The sequence below is a fragment of the Pseudophryne corroboree genome, chromosome 2 (genome assembly GCF_028390025.1).
Source record: "Pseudophryne corroboree isolate aPseCor3 chromosome 2, aPseCor3.hap2, whole genome shotgun sequence".
In the NCBI taxonomy this organism is placed as follows: Eukaryota; Metazoa; Chordata; class Amphibia; order Anura; family Myobatrachidae; genus Pseudophryne; species Pseudophryne corroboree.
In genome coordinates this window covers 748,567,255-748,588,497 of record NC_086445.1, presented here as the reverse complement: position 1 = coordinate 748,588,497, position 21,243 = coordinate 748,567,255, and the positions used below count along the sequence as shown (strand labels likewise).

Here is a 21,243-nt window from a genome sequence, read left to right as displayed (position 1 = left end):
GCGGTGATTTTTTCTAAGATTGACCTGAGAGGAGCATATAACCTCATCAGAATCAAGTCAGGGGATGAGTGGAAAACGGCATTCAGTACTCAGTCAGGCCACTATGAGTATCTGGTTATGCCTTTCGGCCTGTCCAACGCTCCGGCAGTTTTCCAGGATCTCATTAACGATGTGCTCCGTGAATTTCTTGGAAAATTCGTTGTAGTCTACTTAGACGATATTTTGATATATTCTGACTCTATAGATCAACATGTTACCCAGGTGCGTCAGGTTCTAAAAAAATTACGTGAAAATCACCTATATGCCAAGCTGGAGAAGTGTGAATTTCATGTCACGGAGGTATCCTTTTTAGGGTACATTATTTCCCCTCGGGGATTCTGTATGGAACCAAAGAAGCTCCAAGCCATCCTTAGTTGGGCGCAACCCACCAATTTAAAAGCAATTCAGCGCTTTTTAGGGTTTGCAAATTACTATAGAAGATTTATTCACTCTTTCTCTGACCTAGTTGCTCCCATTGTGGCACTGACTAAGAAGGGAGCAGATCCTACCAACTGGTCACGTGATGCGGAGTTATCTTTTCAGGCCTTGAAACAAGCCTTTGTCTCAGCCCCTGTCCTCAGACATCCCAACCCAGAATTGCCTTTCATTGTTGAGGTCGATGCCTCGGAGGTTGGAGTAGGGGCTATCCTGTCTAAGAAGGATCCGGATTCCCTAGAATTACATCCTTGTGCCTTCATGTCCAGGAAATTATCATCTGCTGAATCCAACTACGATGTTGGTAACCGGGAATTACTGGCTATTAAATGGGCTTTTGAGGAGTGGAGGCATTGGCTTGAAGGAGCCACTCATACCATTTCAGTTTTGACTGATCACAAAAATCTTCAATACATTGAATCAGCCAAACGGCTTAATGCCCGGCAAGCTCGTTGAGCTTTATTTTTTACTCGTTTCAAGTTCATTATCACCTTCAGGCCAGGTTCCAAGAATACCAAGGCAGATGCCCTATCACGCAGTTTTCTTCCAGTTCAAGACAACAGTCCTGTTACTCCCATACTTCCGTCTTCAGTCATTCGGGCAGGCCTCACACAAGATTTATTTACCCAGTTGAAGCAGCTTCAACATCAAGCTCCTGGTAATACTCCTGCTGGTCGTCTTTATGTCCCCGAGTTTTTGAGAGCAACGGTTTTGACAGAGTTTCACGATAGCAAAGTTGCCGGGCATCCGGGGATCGCTAAGACTTTTGAATTAGTTTCCCGCTCGGTATGGTGGCCTGGTCTTTCCAAAGACATTAAGGAGTTTGTTTTTTCTTGTCAGGTCTGTGCACAGCATAAGGTTCCCCGTTCCTTGCCTATCGGTCAACTTATGCCCTTGAATGTTCCTCTTAGGCCATGGTCTCATATTTCCATGGATTTTGTGGTGGACCTCCCTCTGTCAGCCGGATGCCGAGTCATATGGGTGGTAGTGGACCGTTTTAGCAAAATGGCCCATTTTATTGCTCTTCCCCGATTGCCATCTGCCCAGGGATTGGCAGTCTTGTTCCTCCGCCATGTTTTCAGACTCCATGGGTTACCCACTGATATTGTTTCTGATCGGGGTCCACAATTCATTGCACAATTTTGGAAGTCTTTTTGTGCCTCATTGAAGATGAAATTATCTTTAACGTCTGGCTACCATCCCCAATCCAACGGGCAGACTGAGCGAGTCAATCAATCATTAAAACAATATTTGCGTTTGTACTCGGCCAAACTCCAAAATGACTGGTCTGAGTTTCTTCCGTTAGCAGAGTTTGCTTACAACAATGCCTATCATTCCTCCACCAATGTATCTCCATTTTTTACAGTTTTTGGTTTTCACCCTAGAGCTAATTCCTTTTTTCAACATTCCTCTGTCTCCTCACTGACCTTGACCTCTCATCTCAAACTCATTTGGAGAAAAGTGCACCTGGCTCTCAGAAAAGCGGCATTTCGGGAGAAAAAATTTTCTGACTGGCTCCGGCGGCCGTGCACTTTCAAAGTTGGAGATAGGGTATGGTTGTCGACTCGCAACATTAAACTTCGACAAACCTCAGCCAGATTGGGTCCTAAATTTATTGGACCATTTCAAATTATCAAAAAAGTCAATCCAGTGGCTTTCCGGTTACGGTTACCAAAAACTTTACGGATCGGAAATACCTTCCATTGCTCCTTGTTAAAACCTTATGTTTCGTCCAGTAAATTTCCTCGCAAGATCTCTCAGGGGAAATCACCAATAGACGTACAGGGTCAGCAGGAGTTCTTAGTGGAGAAGGTTCTCGATTCCAAGTTGTCCCGGGGTCGGCTTTATTTTTTGGTGCATTGGAGAGGTTATGGTCCAGAGGAAAGGTCTTGGGTCCTGGATGAGGATCTCCATGCCCCGAGGCTCAAAAGGGCGTTTTTTCGAGAATTTCCTCAGAAGCCTGGCCTTAGGGGTTCCTTGACCCCTCCTCAAGGGGGGGGTACTGTTAGGCGCCGAGGGTCCGCCCATCAGTGCGGCCCGGCGCCTAGCAACTAGGGACGCCGCAGGCAGACAGCCGCCGGCTCCCTAGCAATGCTAGACGCCGGGCGCACGGAGCCGCTCTGACCATAGCAACGGGGACGCCACTGTCGGACCGCGTTCCCCGTTGCTAGGTCTAATGAATCAGGTCAAATTGCATCCTGGCCGTGCAGCATGCAGCTGCACGGCATAATTAACTTTACCCTGTCTGGATCCGGATTGGAGGGGTTCTAAATAAAAGCACTCTCAGGACTTCTCACAGACGCCGGTGTTAGCTTCCTGTTGCTGTGTCTGTTACAGAGAGTTTCCAGTCCTGCTCCATCCGGTTGTTCCTGTCCTCAGTGATCCAGTACTCGGAATTTGTCATCTTTCCTGGAGTCCTACCGAGCACCTTTAACATCCAGTGGTGTTCGTGAGTCGCGGCGTAGCCGTGTGTTGCGGCTTGACCGCTTACTATTTATTATTTAGTTTTATTGTGTTCCGGAGCTTTTGCGGAGGATTCCGCTCCCACTAGTCCACTCTGGTATCCAGCGGTGCTGGATAGGAGTAACGGATCAGTGGATCTTTGGTTGTCCTTTTCCCTGGCGGTTTGTCCGCACATACTTTTGGTTAAGTTAGATAGCTTGTAACCCCTGGTCTGGTTGCTTAGTCAGAGGGCCCCTTGTTATCACCCTGTCTCGGATTTCTCTTTGTCTCCCATTAAGACCTGAGGGGGCATCGGGGTTGGGCAGACATAATCCGCCCTTCGAACGCGGCTGCCATGGGCTCAAGCAACCATAGTCTCGCAGGGGATTTCTGATAACACGGGCGAGACAACGGAGTTAGGGCGCCAGGGGTTACTAGGCTTTCCTGCTCCCGTAACCAGCATATCTTTCCAGTACTCAGACCTCTGCCATAAGATCTCATCTGGTCTGGAGTACGGGAATCATAACAAGGGGTCAATCAAATTAGGTGCGAATTGGTGAAAAGCCATTTTCTTGCATTGCTTTTACAGGGGAAATTTTTTTTTGTGTGCTGAGGATGTAAAAAGGTAGTGAAAAATCTTTATTCAATGGTAAAAATGTCAGGACTTGCTTCAGAATCCCTTGGACCCCCCTTAATGACTAATTAGGCATGTGAAAGTTTTCAAGTAGCTGAGTTACATAGATACACAGAATTTGACGGCAGATAAGAACCACTTGGCCCATCTAGTCTGCCCCTTTTATTCACCATATTTTTTATCTCAAACCTTATTTGATCCTTATTTCTTTTGAACAATATTTTTATTTCCATCCCATGCATGTTTAAATTGCTCTACCACCTCTGATGGGAGGCTATTCCATTTGTCCACTACACTTTCTCTGAAGTAATTTTTCCTCAAATTTCCCCTGAACCTACCTCCCTCCAGTCTCAGTGCATGTCCTCATGTCCTATTGCTTCTCTTCATTTGAAGAATGTTTCCCTCCTGGACTTTGTTAAAACCCTTGATATATTTGAAAGTTTCTATCATGTCCCCCCTTTCCATTCTCTGCTCCAAACTATACATATTGAGTTGTTTTAGTCTTTCTCGGTATGTTTTGTGATGTAGGCCATTCACCATTTTAGTTGCCCTTTTTTGTACAGTCTCTAATGTATTAATGTCCTTTTGAAGATACTGTATGGCCTCCAGAATTGAGCACAGTATTCTAGATGAGGCCGTACCAATAACCTAAAATGACCTTTTGCTGCTAATTCCTCTCCCAATGCAGCCAAGCATCCAACTAGCCTTCCCCAATATAGCATTGCTCATTATTAGGGATGAACACAATGAATGGCAACTCATTACCCCAAAATCAACTTTTTCTTTTTATAAGCGCCTCATATTTAATTAAAATATTTATTTCATTGAAAAATAATTGCTTTTGTTACATTTTTTTACATTTTATAAAAAACATTTAGTCACCTCAAATTACCTGAAAAGCACCCTTTAATCTACTGGTTTTGCATTTTTTCCGTTTAATTCCTTTGTAATTAAATTAAATTAAATTTGTTTGCTTTATATAATTGTTTTACTTTTAGTTTTTTTTCCCTTACAAATCAGCCATTTGACAGCTTGCAAAGCATCTAATATTTTCCTTATGCCCACAACATCACTCCAAGGCAGCTTGAGCACAATTAAGGAGAAATTATTTTACATGAAAGTTTGCAAGGTCATCAATAATAGAGCACCTTCAATATAAAGCAAACTAATTTTGTTAAATGACAAAGATATTAAACAAAACATTCAAATAAAATTTTATCAGTACATTAAAGCTTGCATCCCTGACAAAGATTTGATTAAAACCGAAGCATAGGATTGATCTATGGAGTAATTATTCAATATTTGTTTACACGAGTACCGCCGCTTGATGGAGAGGTATATATAAATTTTGCAATATACTGTAAGTGTCAATGTCAACATTATGGTTCCTAAAAAAATACAAATTCAAGCTATAGCATGTCTTTATTTATGTTCTTATTTAAAGCAAATTGTATATGATATACAGTATATTCATACTTCAAAATGTGTTGCACTTTGAATATTTTCCTTTTCCCATTTATTTCTGTATCTTTATAAAATATAAATAAAAATATTCAATTTAAAAATTAAACTGAGCTAGTTATACAAAATTATAATGTTAAAACTAGCAAAGTATTAGAAATTACTTATTAAGTAACTAGAGAACAAAGTGATTAAAATGGTTCTGATCAAGTATATATCACTAGTATATAGTACTAGTTAATATTTTCAGTTTATTTGCAGGATAAAATTATCATGTTAAACTTCATGTAGATTAATTATGTCTTTAATACATTTTCCAGCATTTTGTTTTTATCATAAACCTGTATCCATATATTTGTTTCATTACCTATTTTCTAATCCATAATATGTTTAACCTATGTCATACAGTATGTTTATTTTATTATATTATAATTTAACACACTCCATCAGTAATGCCAGCCTGTTTCATTCTGCAAATCTTTTGGGAACACACCAGTATATATTTCACATGTAATTTATGACATACTTTCCTAATTTTGAAGAAGCATTTTGAGGGAGATTGCATAAGTAACACCTATAAGCACAGACGTGTAAAGGGGGGTACTCACGGGAGAGTTGTGTGCTGAGCGATTTTAACACAGACCGCTCAGCACACATCTCTCACCCCGCTCAGAACAGCGTGATGTGCTGAGCGAGGGGGAAAGCCGACGGGGGGCCGCTCACTTCACACAACCGTGAAGTGAGCGACCCGCTAGATTGAGCCTGCATGCAGCTTAATCTAGCATCGGCGATAGCGATGCGCGGGGCCGCGCATCGCTATCGCTGGAGGGCATACACACGGCAGATCCGTGCTTAAAATCTAAGCAATCTAGCAAGATTGCTTAGATTTTAAGCACGGATCTCTCCGTGTGTACCCCCCTTAAGGCTACATCTGAGAGGCGTGTCATAAAAATGAATTACATCCTATTGTAAATGAGCAGTAAAGGCAATTAGTAAGATCTACTTGTTGATGAAATGACACTGATATTTTTCAGGGCTTGTTTATGTGTTGCGGTTTACAAGAGGTTGTGTCGTATAATCAATGCAAGCAAACGGCACTGATGATCACATTTGAATCAGAGTTGGATTAAGGGGGGGGCACAAGAAGCAAGTACCCCTGGGACCTACTCTCTCAGGGAGCCCCCCTGCCAGAGCTACTCTACACCAGCTCTGGCTTTGATGTTTCCAGCCTCTGCCACCAGCAGCAACGGAAGCTGGGAATGAGAAGCATTTGTCCCTGCACAGCTCGAGAGGCAGGGAATGATCCAAGGTATGTCACACAGCTGTTCACAGTGGCCGGAAGAGGTAGTTGAAAGTGGCACAGCTCTTCCTCCTCCACTCTAAGAGGCGGACCTTACAGCAGCTTTGCTCTCTGTATGGGTTCTGAGATGCACATTTGGCAAGGACAAGTGGCAAGCTGCATGCCTCTCCATACCTGCAGAAACAGCACTTGGGATTCTGGACTGTGCCATGCACTCTCTCCTACTCTACAGTGCCAGCCCCAGTACAGCAGTGAGGGAAGTGAGGGGCAGGAAACTGTGTGCAGCACCAGTAAGAGGATAGGGAGAGTCTGGTCAGATGGTGCATGCCTCATGCAGTAAGCAGCCCAGAGGCGGCAGAAGCTATGGAAGTAACTGTAGGATACTGCATAAAAAAGATAAACATTGCAAAACCTAAGTCTGTGATCAGCAGGGGGACAACCATGTGTGTGTGTGGGGGGGGGGAGGTTTGCAGAGATGAGGGGGATGGCCTCCTCGTCTTAAATATTCCAGCCCCCCCAGAAGCTTAAGCTGGCTTTGATTTAAATTCATATATCTCTGATGTATATAACAGGGGCTAAGGTGCAATCAGCGAGATTTGTAGACATTTCAGGGCATCAGGGAGATTGCTACTATTTTAGGGAGTCTCCCTAAGAATCAGGGAGATTTGGGAAGTGTGGTTTACTGGGAAAAAGACCCACCAGGTTCTGTAAATTACACTGATACCAATCCTACTTTCAGGGGTAGGGTTACTAAAGCTTCCAAAACTGACAAGTGGTGGTGTTGGCCATATCAACCAATCAGATTCTACAATAATTATAATTTCTCCATTGCATTTTAAAAAATGATTGACAGAATCTGATTGGTCACTACAGGCAATGCCACCACTTGTCTGTTACTTAGAAGCTTTAGTAAATCTATCCCTCAGTCTGTCAACATACAGCACTACTGAAATCTCTATGCACATGTTTTATTCTGCCCCTCGTAGTTTTCACCTTATTATTTTATGAATTTATATATGTTGGATCGATGTAGACTGTCACTATACTACTGCAAGGGAATACATCCTTTAGTAAGTCAGCATCGCACTCATGTCATACAGCCCAACTCTGCTTTCTCTATAAGTAAATAAAATATTTAAGGTTATTAATCATTGAAGGGCTGTCTCTGAACAGTGCTTCCTGTCATCTGTCTCCTTAGTTCTATGGCAAATGCAATTATTTTCACTCGCATCAGTAAAATCAAATAAATATAGATAAACAGTGCTCTTTGGCACAGCAGTCAGTGTTTGTCCATATTGTTACAGTATACAGAAGTAAAAGCTTTGTATCTGATCAAAGAGCTGGTAGAACAAAAGTATTTTGTTTTCCCATGTCATCATCTCTCCTTTCATGATCTCCACTTTATTATCTTGTATAACTTCTATGCAATTGTATTTTATTATTCACACCTGTGTCCTAATGATGTAGTACATTCGGGAAGTCAATCTCTTTCAGGCAAATGAGAGTAACTGAAAAGTTAAAACAGGGGAGATCTGCTAGATTTCCCACTCATTTCAATCAAACGGAAACAAAAGAAGTGTGCATGTACACACCAACACACATACAGTCTCTGAATAGTATATTGCAATGCTTTTATGCTAATTCTATAGCTTACAAACTGTCTCAGTCACAAATGCAAACATGGCGTGCTACTGGCTGAGCTGCTGCCATTTATTTTTATGCACAATTAATTTTGTTTTCCTCCGGTATTGAGAATAGATTGTCTATGCAGATGAATAATAAAAACAGCACTTTTGCCAAAAGTTGTCTGGATTTGAAATAATTTCATTTTAATAGATTGTAGAGTTCGCAAAATGAATTAACCACTTAGCTGATGGTTTTTACCATCAAACCGTTTATAACGTTGATTTAAAAATGATAAAAAATGATTCAATATAGTTTAAAAAGTATATATTTTTTAAATATTATATTATGCACATCTGCCGAACGGATCTTCTTGTCAAAAACTGGGGGACACAGTGGGGCGGCGCAGTCGCATGTAATCTGACTATGCCAGTTAAGTGGTTTTAACAATGTATATATAGTCATGTTAGCAATGTTTCTTTTCTCTTTGCCCATAATAGAGAAATCTATGCAAAACCTAATTTGTAGAATACCTTTTCTATCCAACTAGTAGAAGTGTCCTTAGCTTGGACACATGACAATTTAGCATGACAAACTGGTACCATGAACTATAATATTAATAATATAGTAAACATGCACAGTGGGAGCCAAAGCACGTGCCTACAGGGGTGTAACTTCCAGAGGCAATGTAGACGCTTGCCTCCGGGCTCCAAGCCCTGAAGGGGCACCTGCATGTACAGCAGCGCCTGTGTGGTTCACAGCGGGATCCAAGTGTGACCACTGCTCTACAGCACAGCGGCTGCAGAATTAATCGGCCCTGTCCCAGGATCCCGGCTAACACTTGCAATAGGGTACAGGATGGCTCCTGCCTGGTACTGCTCAGCCTGCTCTGCAGCAAGTGACGGTGCACCCACCGCTGCTGCTGGACTGTGAGATGGGGCACACTGGTGAACAGAGCAGTAGAGAGCCTGGCTGGACCCAGGTACTTTTCAGGGTGTGTGGCCTAATCACAGGAGGCGTGGCCATGCACCCTTAGAAAAAAAATACAGAAAAATTGTATTTTAAGCATCTCCCTGGCCACACTGCAGCCCAGCACACAGCAGCATGTGCTGGGCTGAGGAGAGGAGCTGCAGCTGCTGCTGCCAGGTAAAGTGGGGGGGGACATGGGCCCCCAGTGGGTCCTTCCATCAGACCTGGGCCCAGGTAATTAGTACCCTCTCCCACGCTTTCTTGACGCCACTGCCGGTGAACACTGTTTATGCTGGAGCCCTGCCAATTCACTGTAGGCTCCGGTCCCTGTAGACCAGCTAAAAGTGCTATCTATACTGTATAATTTTGAAAGTCACGTGTGTGTATATATATATATATATATACACACCATGCAACCAATCAGCTGCTTCGTACAATTGTATAGTATGCAAATTATAAATGTTACTTCAATGCTGATTGATTTCCATGGGTAACTTCTTCACTGGCTTGGTGAAAGGATTGGTGACAGAGGAAGAGGCAGGAGACAATAATAAGGTTGCACCCACATCAGAACTTAGAAAAAGGGGGACTGGAAGAAATGGTTGAGGAAAACAGAGAAAACAACATAAAAGGGGAACTAGTGGTGGAGACAGAGGTGGATGATGGAAAAATGGGTAGCGGGGATATATAATAGGGGAAAGGAACAGACATGAAAGCATTAAGTGAAAAGCATGAAGATGTGAAAAGGAGAACATTGTAGAATCAGGAGAAAAGGGATGTATAGGAGTACAGTAAAAGGGGATATGAATAACTGAGATGAAATTGTGTGTGTGTGTGGGGGGGGGGAGGGGCACAACAAAGGAACAAGAAAGAAAGGATGAAATGGAGGAAAGAAAAAGGGAGACACAATTGCTATCAACTCGGTGAATGATGGATCCAAAATACTATTACTACTACTAATAATAATAATAATTATCATCATCATCATCGTCATGATAGGTAAGCTCCAATGGAGTAACGCCATATAAGATCAATAAATGTACATTGATATACTAAAAGATTTGTTTTTTAAATAACCAAAGACTTGTGAGCTTTATTAGATTAGACTTTTATTTATAACCAACCATTGAGTTGCAATCTGTGCTGAGCTGTATTCTGCCACAGACATGGACTGTAAATGATCATATCAGTAGGTTTCTTAATATCAGGCAATATAAATTTCTATTCTCATGTTCATTGCAGACACATCTCCTTCAAAAGGCATTTGCCTCGTCAGATGCATGTATCGAGCGTAGATTTTGGAACTGACACCTTGCAAGTAACTGAGCAACCAACGAGCATTGGGAGGATAAAACCAGAGTTGTACAAGCAGAAATCAGTAGATTCTGAAGATATCAAGAAGGATGATGCTAAGACATGTGGAAAGATCAACTTTACCCTCAAATATGACTATGAAAATGAAACTCTTATAGTTAAAATCCTTAAAGCATTTGACCTCCCTGCTAAGGACTTCTGTGGAAGCTCTGATCCATATGTGAAGATTTACCTGCTACCCGACCGCAAGAGGAAGTTTCAAACACGAGTACATAGAAAGACTCTTAACCCAACATTTGATGAATCTTTCAATTTTCCTGTTCCGTATGATGATCTACCCAGCCGTAAACTTCACCTCAGTGTATTTGACTTTGATAGATTTTCCAGGCATGACATGATAGGAGAGGTAATTTTGGAAAACTTATTTGAGGCTTCTGATTTATCACGGGAGTCGTCCCTCTGGAAGGATATTCAGTACGCCACTACGGTAAGATGACTTCTTTTCATATATTATTTCATTAGATTAAATTAAATTGATGTGACTGTCCAAACACTTGATAATATTTAATAAATTGAAAGTATATTTTAAATGCATTTAATCAGAGAAGGTGTAAGGTGCAATTGTATTTAATCAGTTTCTAATTTCCTTCACTTGGTTTACTGATTTTCATTCATCTTTTAACGGTTGGCACTTTTTCCAGTTCCAACCACCAAGGGTTCCTTAAAGGATAGAAATGCTATTATTCAGTACCAACAAAGTAAGGAAAAGCTGTTGATATTTATGATTTCAGCTTGTAAAATTTAGTGTATATATATATATATATATATATATATATATATATAAATTATGTATAATTTCACTCTTCGCTTCAATGCATGAAGACCTGATGGCTGGATCCATATAACAATATAATACAGATGCGTAATAATAATAATAATAATAATAATAATAAGTGAAGTGCATTCTTACAAGCAATCACTAACACAGAGCGTCGTATTTGTAAATGACCTGTACACCTTTGAATATGTTGAAAAGAAGTGATACAGTTTGTGTTATTATTAAAACACTATTACAAGAAAGAAAAATGCCATGTGGTCAACATATTAACATTTTTATTCATTGGATTTAAAAAATATATTTTGTTAAGTCAACTTTGCATATTTCTGCAGCTGAGACAATCTCATAGTTACATGTTATATTTAACATACATTTCTAATGCATGTGATGTACAGTACAGTATGTACTTTTCCTCCATGTTTGACAAACATGGGCTAAAAGAACAGCAATAGAGAGGAGTGAAAAGCCTCTAAACTATTTTTACTGTTGATCACTATTATCAAATTTTGTTCTGCAGTTAATATATGTGACAATAATTATGCAAAGTACTAAGAGTTGTTGTTTGATAAAAAATATTTCAGTCTATAGCCTGTGAAAAAATATAAGGAAGTGTCTTTTTTTTTTAAATATAAAGCTCATTAATACGTTATTTTTCCAATCATAATGCAGAAAACACCCATACTCGCTCCTACTTCTACATAGCTATACACAGGCCACCACCTTTGTCTCTTATCACAAAATCTTTTCATGAGCCTGCTGCTTGGTTAATATATATTAGACTTGCTTTGTATTCCGTACTTAACAAATCCCAACTAACACATGATCAGTAAATACTGGCCTTTGTTCAACTTAATTCAACTTAATTCACAGTAGGTCAATCTATTTGTTACATCTATCTTAAGAAAACTTTGTTTCGCAGATATTAATTGATGTGTAAGGTACACATACTAATATAATGTAATGCACAGATTGTTAAATCTGATTTGCTAAACGTAAATGCAAAGAAAATTCTGCTCTTTTACAGGGTACCATTATGATTACATAAGAGAATGAGTAATTAAATATGTTGTTTTATAATAAATAATAGCACACTGAGGGGGATATTCAATTAGCTAAGGTTAGTTACCGTGGCAAATTTACTCCTGCCCCCCCCCCGTCAGGGATATTCAATTGCTTGCCTGTGGCAGGCGAAAAAATACCCTTGCCATAACCACCCCTATCAGCTCCGCTTTTTTGCAGAAACACATACTGTAGGTCCTGAACTTATCTCAGACCCTATGTGTTTTTGCCTGAAAATCGTAATCGGGGATTAACTGTATTGCCCGAAGCTAAGCAAAAATCGCTATAAAACTAGTTTTTTTCTCCTGAACAATTATTGTGGCCAATGGAATATCCTGCTGATTATAAAACAGGATGTACTGCCATTAAAGTATTTTAACCTCCCACCTAGTGCATATGTTATTTTAAAAGCAATCTAACTCAAATCTGTAGAATTGCTATATACATATACCAAAGTGATATACCCAAGTACCAAAGTAAAGTCAATTTGAGAGTACATATAGACAAATCTAGACTCTACGACTATGACTTGGTGATACACCTTATAGTAAGTGTATTTCTAGAGAAATATCAAAGTTAAGCCATAAAGAGTTCTCCAAACAGTATCAAAAGTAGTTCTCACAAACAATCATTATTTAAAACAATAAACAAAAGAAGAGCAATAGATTGATGTTTTAGCTGTGAAATAGGAGAGATATATCCGTATACAGCTAAATTCAAAAACATTTTAGACAAAATTGTACCTCTAGTGCCTGTGTAAGAAGCAGCAAGATCAGAGATAGTCACTTATCTCATATCAAGGTTTTTATTTTTGCTATGGGTAGCATTTACCAGCTGCTTTGTCTTTGGTATGCAGTCAGCATACCGCTTGTCAGGATCCCTACTGTCACAATACCAATGCCGGGATCCTGACTGGGGCACCATACCGCTGCCAGTATGTCGGCAAGGTAGGCGATTCCCCCTCTATGAGTGTCTATGACACCTTTTGAGGGAGAATAGAACCTTTGGTGGGTGTAGTTTGCTACTGAGCCCGCAGCGAGCCCATAAGGGGCTTCATTGCACTCACCCTCTTACCAGCATTCCAACACTTGGGATGTCGATGTCGGTATACTGACCATCAGCATCCCGTGCAACGGGATACCATACCGATCATGTGTCTTTCTTATTTGGCTGTAACACTAAATGGATGAGCAGCATGAGTTGGTTTTGGAATGCTGCTGCTATGCCTACACCCAGACAAGTGGTGGTGTTGCCCAATGTAACTAATCAGATTCTAGCTATCAGGTTTTTTTATTGCATCCTAAAAAATGATAGTTATAATCTGTTTGGTTGATATGGGCAACACTTTCACTTTTCTGTTTTAAAAGCTTTAGTAAATCTACCCATTATACTTTGGAAATTAAGAGTATTTAAATAGGACAAAAGACAAGGACATAGACTGTGGCTGAAGTCAGCAATCAATCATGAATGCTGTATAGATTACGACACTACTTTGAGTGGCAAAAAAAGAGATTTATAACATAATCTCTCTAGGTGTCAACAACAGACATAGTAACACAGAGACCATTGACTTTTTGCCACAACCCCAGCCAAAGATCCCAATTTTCTACACCCTACCAAAGTGCATAAATCCTTGGCAAATTCAGATGGCAGAGCAATTTTTTCAGCCAGGGTCTCACTGTGCCACAATTAGTTGTTTGGTGAAGAACTTCAATAACTATACAGGTTGAGTATCCCATATCCAAATATTCCGAAATACGGACTATTTCGAAATACATAATTTTTTGAGTGAGAGTGAGATAGTGAATCCTTTGTTTTCTGATGGCTCAATGTATACAAACTTTGTTTAATACACAATGTTATTAAAAATATTGGCTAAAATTACCTTTAGGCTGTGTGTCTAAGGTGTATATGGAACATAAATGCATGCTGTGCTTAGACTTAGCTCCCATCGCTATGATATCTCATTATGGTATGCAATTGTTCCAAAATACGGACAAATCCGATATCCAAAATACTTCTGGTCCCAAGTATTTTGGATAAGGGATACTCAACCTGTATATAAGATACAGTACTTCTAACTTCCTAAGAAAATTAAACCTAGTTGTCTGATATCATGGAGGAATCCTTGCTGGACACACTTGATGTGTACAGCTTGTATACCAACATCCCATCTGACCTAGGGCTACATGCTTGTTGAGATTGCATCATCAATAGCTTTGATTATGCAGGACCTAAAGTGGAATAGCTGATGCTGTTATGGATATTATCTTGGACCCAAATACATTTTTGTTTGAGAAACACTTTTTTCTTCAAACACAAGGCACAGGGATGGGGTCTAATATGGCCCCGTTGTAAGCCAACATTTAATGATGACCTATGAATACAAATATATTTGTATTAATTCCACTTTTTGTGACAACATATTGTTCTATGTTCATTACGTTTCCAACTTGTTTAAAATTTGGGGGTGTGGATCATAGGGTCTACCATCATTAGGTAACTACTATTGGTTGACAGTGACTAGGTCAACACCTTAAATAGGTCGACACGGTCATTAGGTCGACATGAGGTTTTTAAAAAAAATTGATGTTGTTTTCTTCAGAAAGCCAACAGGAACCCCAGTTGGTGCACCATGTCGCCTTGCATGGCTCGCACTTTGGGCAAGGTGCCTCGCTCCACTACTCCACAGGTTACTATTCCCAATAGTAGTCCACGTGGACTGTAAAGTATGAAAAAGTTAAAAAATAAATTAAAAACCCCCAAAAAACTCATGTCGACCTTTTGACATGTCAACATAGTGATCATGTCGACCTATAGACCATGTAAATTTTATGCATGTCAACAAATAGTGGCCAACCTAATGACTGTCGACCTAAGTGTGGTCAACCTAGAGACCGGATGCCCTAACTTGGCAGGGTTGTGATGAGAAATTATTGGAGTTCATTGACAAATTAAATACCAGACCATGCACAATTCACTTCAGCCTCCCATTTAGCCAACAGCTCATTAACTCTGTGGACATATCTGTCTCTTTGAAAGATAAAGCACTAAACTCTACTATTTATACCAAAGGCTCTGATTAAAATACCTTGTTACATGCCGATAGCTTTCATCCTGTACCTCTCATAAAAGACTTACCATACTCACAACTACTAAGAGTTATCCATATTACATTTGACCATTTGGATGTTCGATCAGCATTGCAAACAAAGGGTCAACATTTTGTGGCTAGAGGCTATGACAAGAGCATTTCTGAGTATTAAATGGCTCCAAAAAGAAGATCTCCTGAGGAATAAAATTCTTCTCATTCACACAGGATCGGACAAGCTTAACCTGTGTAGCACCTACACCACTGAATCGGACTTTATAGGAAAAAAAGTACTGGAGCATTAGCATATAATTGCTTTCTAAAACAATGGATGATGCTCTTAGGTTTGCCTATTGAAGGAGCCATATACTAAAAGCACTACTTGTAGTCACTGACTACTCAAACATCAAGTATAACACAGTACTGTCAATTTCTATTAACTGGCAAATCTTCTTGTAATCCACAAAATATAACAAGTACCGCATTAAATACAGGTTAGACTGTAACAGAAAGCTTGTGATCTACATCTGTGTATATGGGAAGAAATAAAAGCAGAAATAAAACTAGCAAATCTATCTGGTCATTGCCAAGTGATTGACAAAAATTGAAGTATCAGTTATCTATCTATATATATATATATATATATATATATATATATATATATATATAAAAATGTGAAAGCACTCACTCACCCACTGACTGACTCATCACTAATTCTCTTACTTCCCAGTGTGTAGAATTTAATAAACTACAAAAACAGTCCTGTCACTTTTTACTGTATCTGCTACGGGTGCTCCTCGGGTAATGCCAAGAACCATGTATTAATATTTACTTACATTAAGACATCTCAAATTTACAGCTCTACAGCTTTACCAAATTGTTAACACTCATTTATATTTACAACCATGAAAATAAGAAACTCCTATGTGAAGAATGGGTAGAACAGCTAGTGACGAATATTTGAGTTATTGGCAAGTATACAGATTTAAACATTATACCCCTTTTCCACTGATAACCTGGGAAATTGCCTGTGAAATTGTCTCAGCCCCACCTGGGTAGTAAGCGGGCTCGAGGACCTGGGACGCTTCCTTTTCCACTGACCTAAATCCCAGGTTTATGCAAGTTCACGTGCAAAAACCCGGGATTTTAAAGGCAGGGGGAAAAGAGTATTAGTATTGATGAGATTGATTTGTAGTAGTCCAGACGTCATGAGGAATATAAATGTTTGAGGATGAGAGTTAGTACAATCTGGGAGTGTTCACTATGAGCAGTGTACTACCAAACAGAGCTGCTATGTAGAAATTAATGCATTTATAGTCATTGACTGTGGGCAAAAACCATGTGATATACTGTACCTTCTTGCATTTGGTTGGAGGCTGTGTGGGTACATACTGTAGGAGATGAGGATACATCTGTGTAATGTGGGTAAATCTGGGTAGCGTTTTGCAGGTGAGGTGGGCCGAATAGGAGCATTCAGGGAGTGTTTTTGAGACGGCTGTGTGATGTTACACACAGCTGCTCTGATTACAAAAATGGCGGTGGACTGCCTGACAGTGCGCCATGGGTCAACCTTAATTCGATGTGTCTGCAATGTAATAGTGGACGCATTGGGAGGTGGCGCCACACATGCTGGATGACTATGTACTGTGCTGGGCAGCCCCCAGCATGTGAGGAGATGCAGATCCTGCTGCATCCATCTATGAATCAGGTCCTAAGAGTTACTGATAACTACACTCACCCCATACATATTTACTGATAAATACACCCCATGCTGACAGCTCCTTCCAACTGCCAGTAATTGTACAAAGGTAAAACTGGAGAATGTTCACCAGAGGAAGACATATGTGGTGTCAAGGAGATATAGGAGGAGCTGCTGAAACCCACAACCTCTACTGCACCCAGTTAAAGATGGTTGTGCAACCAGAATGAAAGGCTATTTGACTTTCCATTTCCATCTGCCCTGAATGCTCTGTGATCCATGGTGTGTTCTACTTGCCTGAAGCCTGTGCACAGTACTGTTGAAGTAATTGGTTGGTAATGTGTGATCTCAAAGGTAACAAGACATCTGCTCTAGAATGCTGGCAGGTTAGAGAGAAATAAAGAAGGGGAGAGAGGGGAGAGAGACATCAGAGCTGGATTAAGTGGGGGAATAGAAGGCACGTACCCATGGCCCCTTCCTCAAAGAATAAATACAGCTGAGGTACTCAACTACCCCGTAAGCAGAGGAGACAAGGGAGATAGTACGGTTTGAGGAGGATGCAGGGCTAGACAGCACAGTACTCCTGCTGCAGAATGCACCAAGAGAGGCAGGAGGGGTAGCACTGCTGGTGCAGTTGTGAACTCCCAGGACTAACATCTTGGAATGTACAATCCATGCTGTCCTAGTCCATACAATCACTTCTATAAGAGGCTGAATCAAAGTCTTGTTGGTATAGTAGCATATCATACACAGTGAAAATAGCAATAACCATACATAACTTATTATACAGATGTGTTCTCTTACATCCTTGCAGCAGTCACGCTCAAAAGCCCTTCAAGTCGCGCCATTTCCCACAAAAATGTGTCTTAGTCACAAAATAAAGCAATACCACACAATTGCACGTATGATAGTTTGGGTGGCCAAACCAGGACTCTTGACAGGTTAGTTAAATCCAGTGTTTTAAGACATGACAATATTGATAATTAATTAGCACCGTGTAAAAACAATTGAATAATCCCCTATGAGTCCCTTGCTCTCTTGGCAGTATCCATGTATAATACATGTAATGATCTTAGGATCCAGCATGTGTCTCTTTTCTATAGGTATGTGAACATATACTTTACACCCAAAGGTACCAGTGCGTGTGTTGGTCTCAGTGCTGGGAGCCTGTCTCACCCCCTACTTCCCAACTAATGTAACTTTTCCCTTACTACACTAAGCTTCAGTGTCCGTTGATTCTTTTACCTGCGTCACTGTGTCTTCTCTTCCAGACCTTCTCTTCATTTCCCGCCACCATGGCCTACATCCCTGCTGAGCTCCAGTCTGTGAGGAGTGCAATTCCTAGTCACATGACAGAATTAAGCAGTCCATCTGTGCTCAAGGCACACCCTTACAGGGAGGCTTGCCTCTTTTTCTGTGAAGTATTACTGGCTGCACTGTAGCCCCGCCCCCAGCTCTGCGTGCAGTGGCCGTGACTGTTAGAGGTGAGACTGACTGACTCACCTTTCATCTCTCCCTGCAATTCCAGGGAGGTCCACAAGGAGTATGACAGGGGAGGCTCTGCCTCCTCTCACTACTCTGACTGCACGTCCCTGATTTGTTGCACAAGACACACATACTGTAACTGGTATGTCCCAGCCTAATGTACATATTTTAGCAAAATTTTAGGACATTCTAACAGTATATTTAAGAAAGAGAACCCTGCTGCTGCTGAGCTCTTGTCTCTGGGCAGTGCACGTTCTGGTTATATGACACATCCAAGGTGTCCACCAGTGTTCAAGGCATGCACTCCCCACAGTGATGCATGCTTCTTTTGGCTCTCTTTCTGTGTAGTATTACTGTTTGTGGTGTGGCACCACCTTCAGCTCTGCAAGCAGTGTTTGACTATTACAGGTGAGGCTGGCTACCTCACCTCTCGGTTCTCCCTGCAATTCCAGGGAGTTATGCAGATTTGGCCAGTTTTAACTATAAAAGGGTTTACAATAAACAGGTAAGATATTTCTAAGTTATAAATATCTTTTGTATTATTATAATCGTTTTTGTATCAAAACTCTGCAACAGGAGTATGACATGCCTCCCCTGACAGCACATCCCTGAAAGACACCAAGATGATTGATGCTTGGTTTCTTCTTTAATAATGTTTAACTTTTGACTGCCACCCAGTGGCAGCACAGTGGTTGGTGACACCAGGTGCAGTAAACAGGTGCATCCAAAAAGGGGGTGTAACTAAAAGGAAGGGGTGTGACCTCACAGGAAGGCCACATTTATTTCCTTTCGGTAGCTTGGCCAATCCAAGGATGTGTCCAGCATTCCCAGAGATGTTGGGCTGCCCCGAAGACTTTGTCTGCACCGCTGGATCCTCCTCAGTGATGGGAACTGGGAGCTGCATGATAAGATCAATGTCACAGTGCAGCACTCAGCCCCCTGTCACTACAGAGGAGTCTGCATTTTGGTGTCACCCCCTGAAAGGGTGACACTTGGCTGCGATTCTCCTTATAAGTGATTGCCCCTTTAAAAATACGTTGAGATCAGCCAGCATGTCAGGAATCGACTCACCACAGTTACATCTGTCCGTCGGTGCGGACTCCGTCCGGGGTCCCTACGTTTTGCTGTCACCCAAATCCCTGTCGCCGGACGTCATCCTAGGCCTGGGAGCACTCCTGTTGTCAGCAGGCGTGAGAGCACGCCGCGTTCCCGCTGGGCCGCGGCATGGGCGCCGCCATGACAGTTTCCATCAGTCTGAGTGCGGCGGCCAATCCGGAGCTTGGCCGCACCTCCTCGTTCCACTCCAGCCAATGCCTGCACACCAGGGGGTATATCAGGAGCTGCAGGATGAGCCTGTAGTTGTCCTGAACTTTGTGTCACTCCTGCGACCCATGTGCCTGGATCCTCCGTGTTCCTGATTACCTTCCTGGATCCTCCGTGTTCCTGGTTACCTTCCTGTTCCTCCGTGTTCCTGGTTACCTGCCTGCATCTCCGTGGAACTACAAGCATCAGCAATCCCTGCGTTCACTATCTGGCTCCACACCTATCTACATCCACAGTGTGCTTCAGCCTCAGCAGTAGAGACTCTCTCTCTGCATTCCATCACCTCACCTGTGAAGCAGCTTGCTAGCTGCCTGTGCCTCATCAACTGCACTGTGAACTTTTACCAAGTCTCCTGCATCTGCTACCAGGTTTGCTACCCATATATCACCATCTCTGCTGGCTCCACGTTTTAAACAACTCTGGTTCCCATACCAGTGAACTCATTCATCATACTGTCATATTACATTTGCCATAGACTCTCAGCTTTTACGCTGCACCATTATCATTGCATTCCTTACTGTTTATTTCTGCTGCCTTATTGTGTGAACTTTTCAGTTAATAAAACATCATTGCGCCCATGCGCAGAAACCCAATTCAGCCTCCTCACTTCTTCCCTCCAACCTCCACTGACCCACTAGCGCCCCCTCCGGGGACACAAACAAAACCGAACCTGACACAGCATCGCGTACCTCCGACGATCTGGGACTCCATTACATCCCGCCGCTGATGTACAAATGTTTTCCCATAAATAATGTAATACATATGCTTTTCTACAGTTAAGTCTGGATTTGGGTGCTCCCCGTAGTCAAGGGTAATCTTCCTCAACTTTTCCTGCTGTATCCCCATGGCAAACTACCATTTCAAATAGTTTTCTGAGCCCATATATTTAATGAAGTTCATACTAGACACTACATTGCTTTTTCCCTTTGTATGGATAAGGGACCCTTTTTTATTACTCACAATTTCCTTCTATTCCGTGTTACTGCAGTTCCTCCATAATTCTTCACATGCAGATGCCTGGGCCCATAACCTATTGGCAGAACCTATGATTTTAAAAGGTGTCAGCACTCGATGATGGAGGTTATTCAGTATGCAGCATTTACAAAATGCAGTATGTCCAGGTGCGGTCAGGTTTATGCACCCCTGTGGAGGGCTAGGGTTAAGCTGCAGGGGGAAGGGGGGGTTTAGGTGTAGGCTGCTAAAGGGGAGGGTTAGGGTTAGCTGCCCATTGTGCGGAGGTAAGTAGACTTACCTTCCACCTGTCGGGATTCTCAACATTGGGAAGCAGAGGCTGGCATCCCGACCGCCGGCATTTCAATCCCAACCCATTGGGCTAGATTCAAATGTTAACGCACCCCCTATCTCCCATCTAAAGTGACAGGAGATAGGGGGGCGATATTCAAATGTCACCTGTTTTTGCCTCTATCGCACCCAGTACAGTCGGGTTTAGGTGCGCAAAGCATCTAAACATAACAAAACTAATGAGCACGATCGTAAAAAGACCCGTTTCGGCACCCAACCGGGTCTCTTT

General features: G+C 41.6%; 1 protein-coding gene across 1 annotated transcript in view; it reads left to right on the top strand.

Annotated features, from left to right (window-relative positions):
- Positions 1 to 21,243, top strand: part of SYT6 (synaptotagmin 6) — an 855,303-nt gene that overhangs the window by 532,789 nt on the left and 301,271 nt on the right. Inside the window, exon 3 of the mRNA XM_063955425.1 lies at positions 10,146 to 10,704. Coding sequence (XP_063811495.1) covers positions 10,146 to 10,704 — 559 coding nt within the window. The remainder of the gene's footprint in view (positions 1 to 10,145; positions 10,705 to 21,243) is intronic.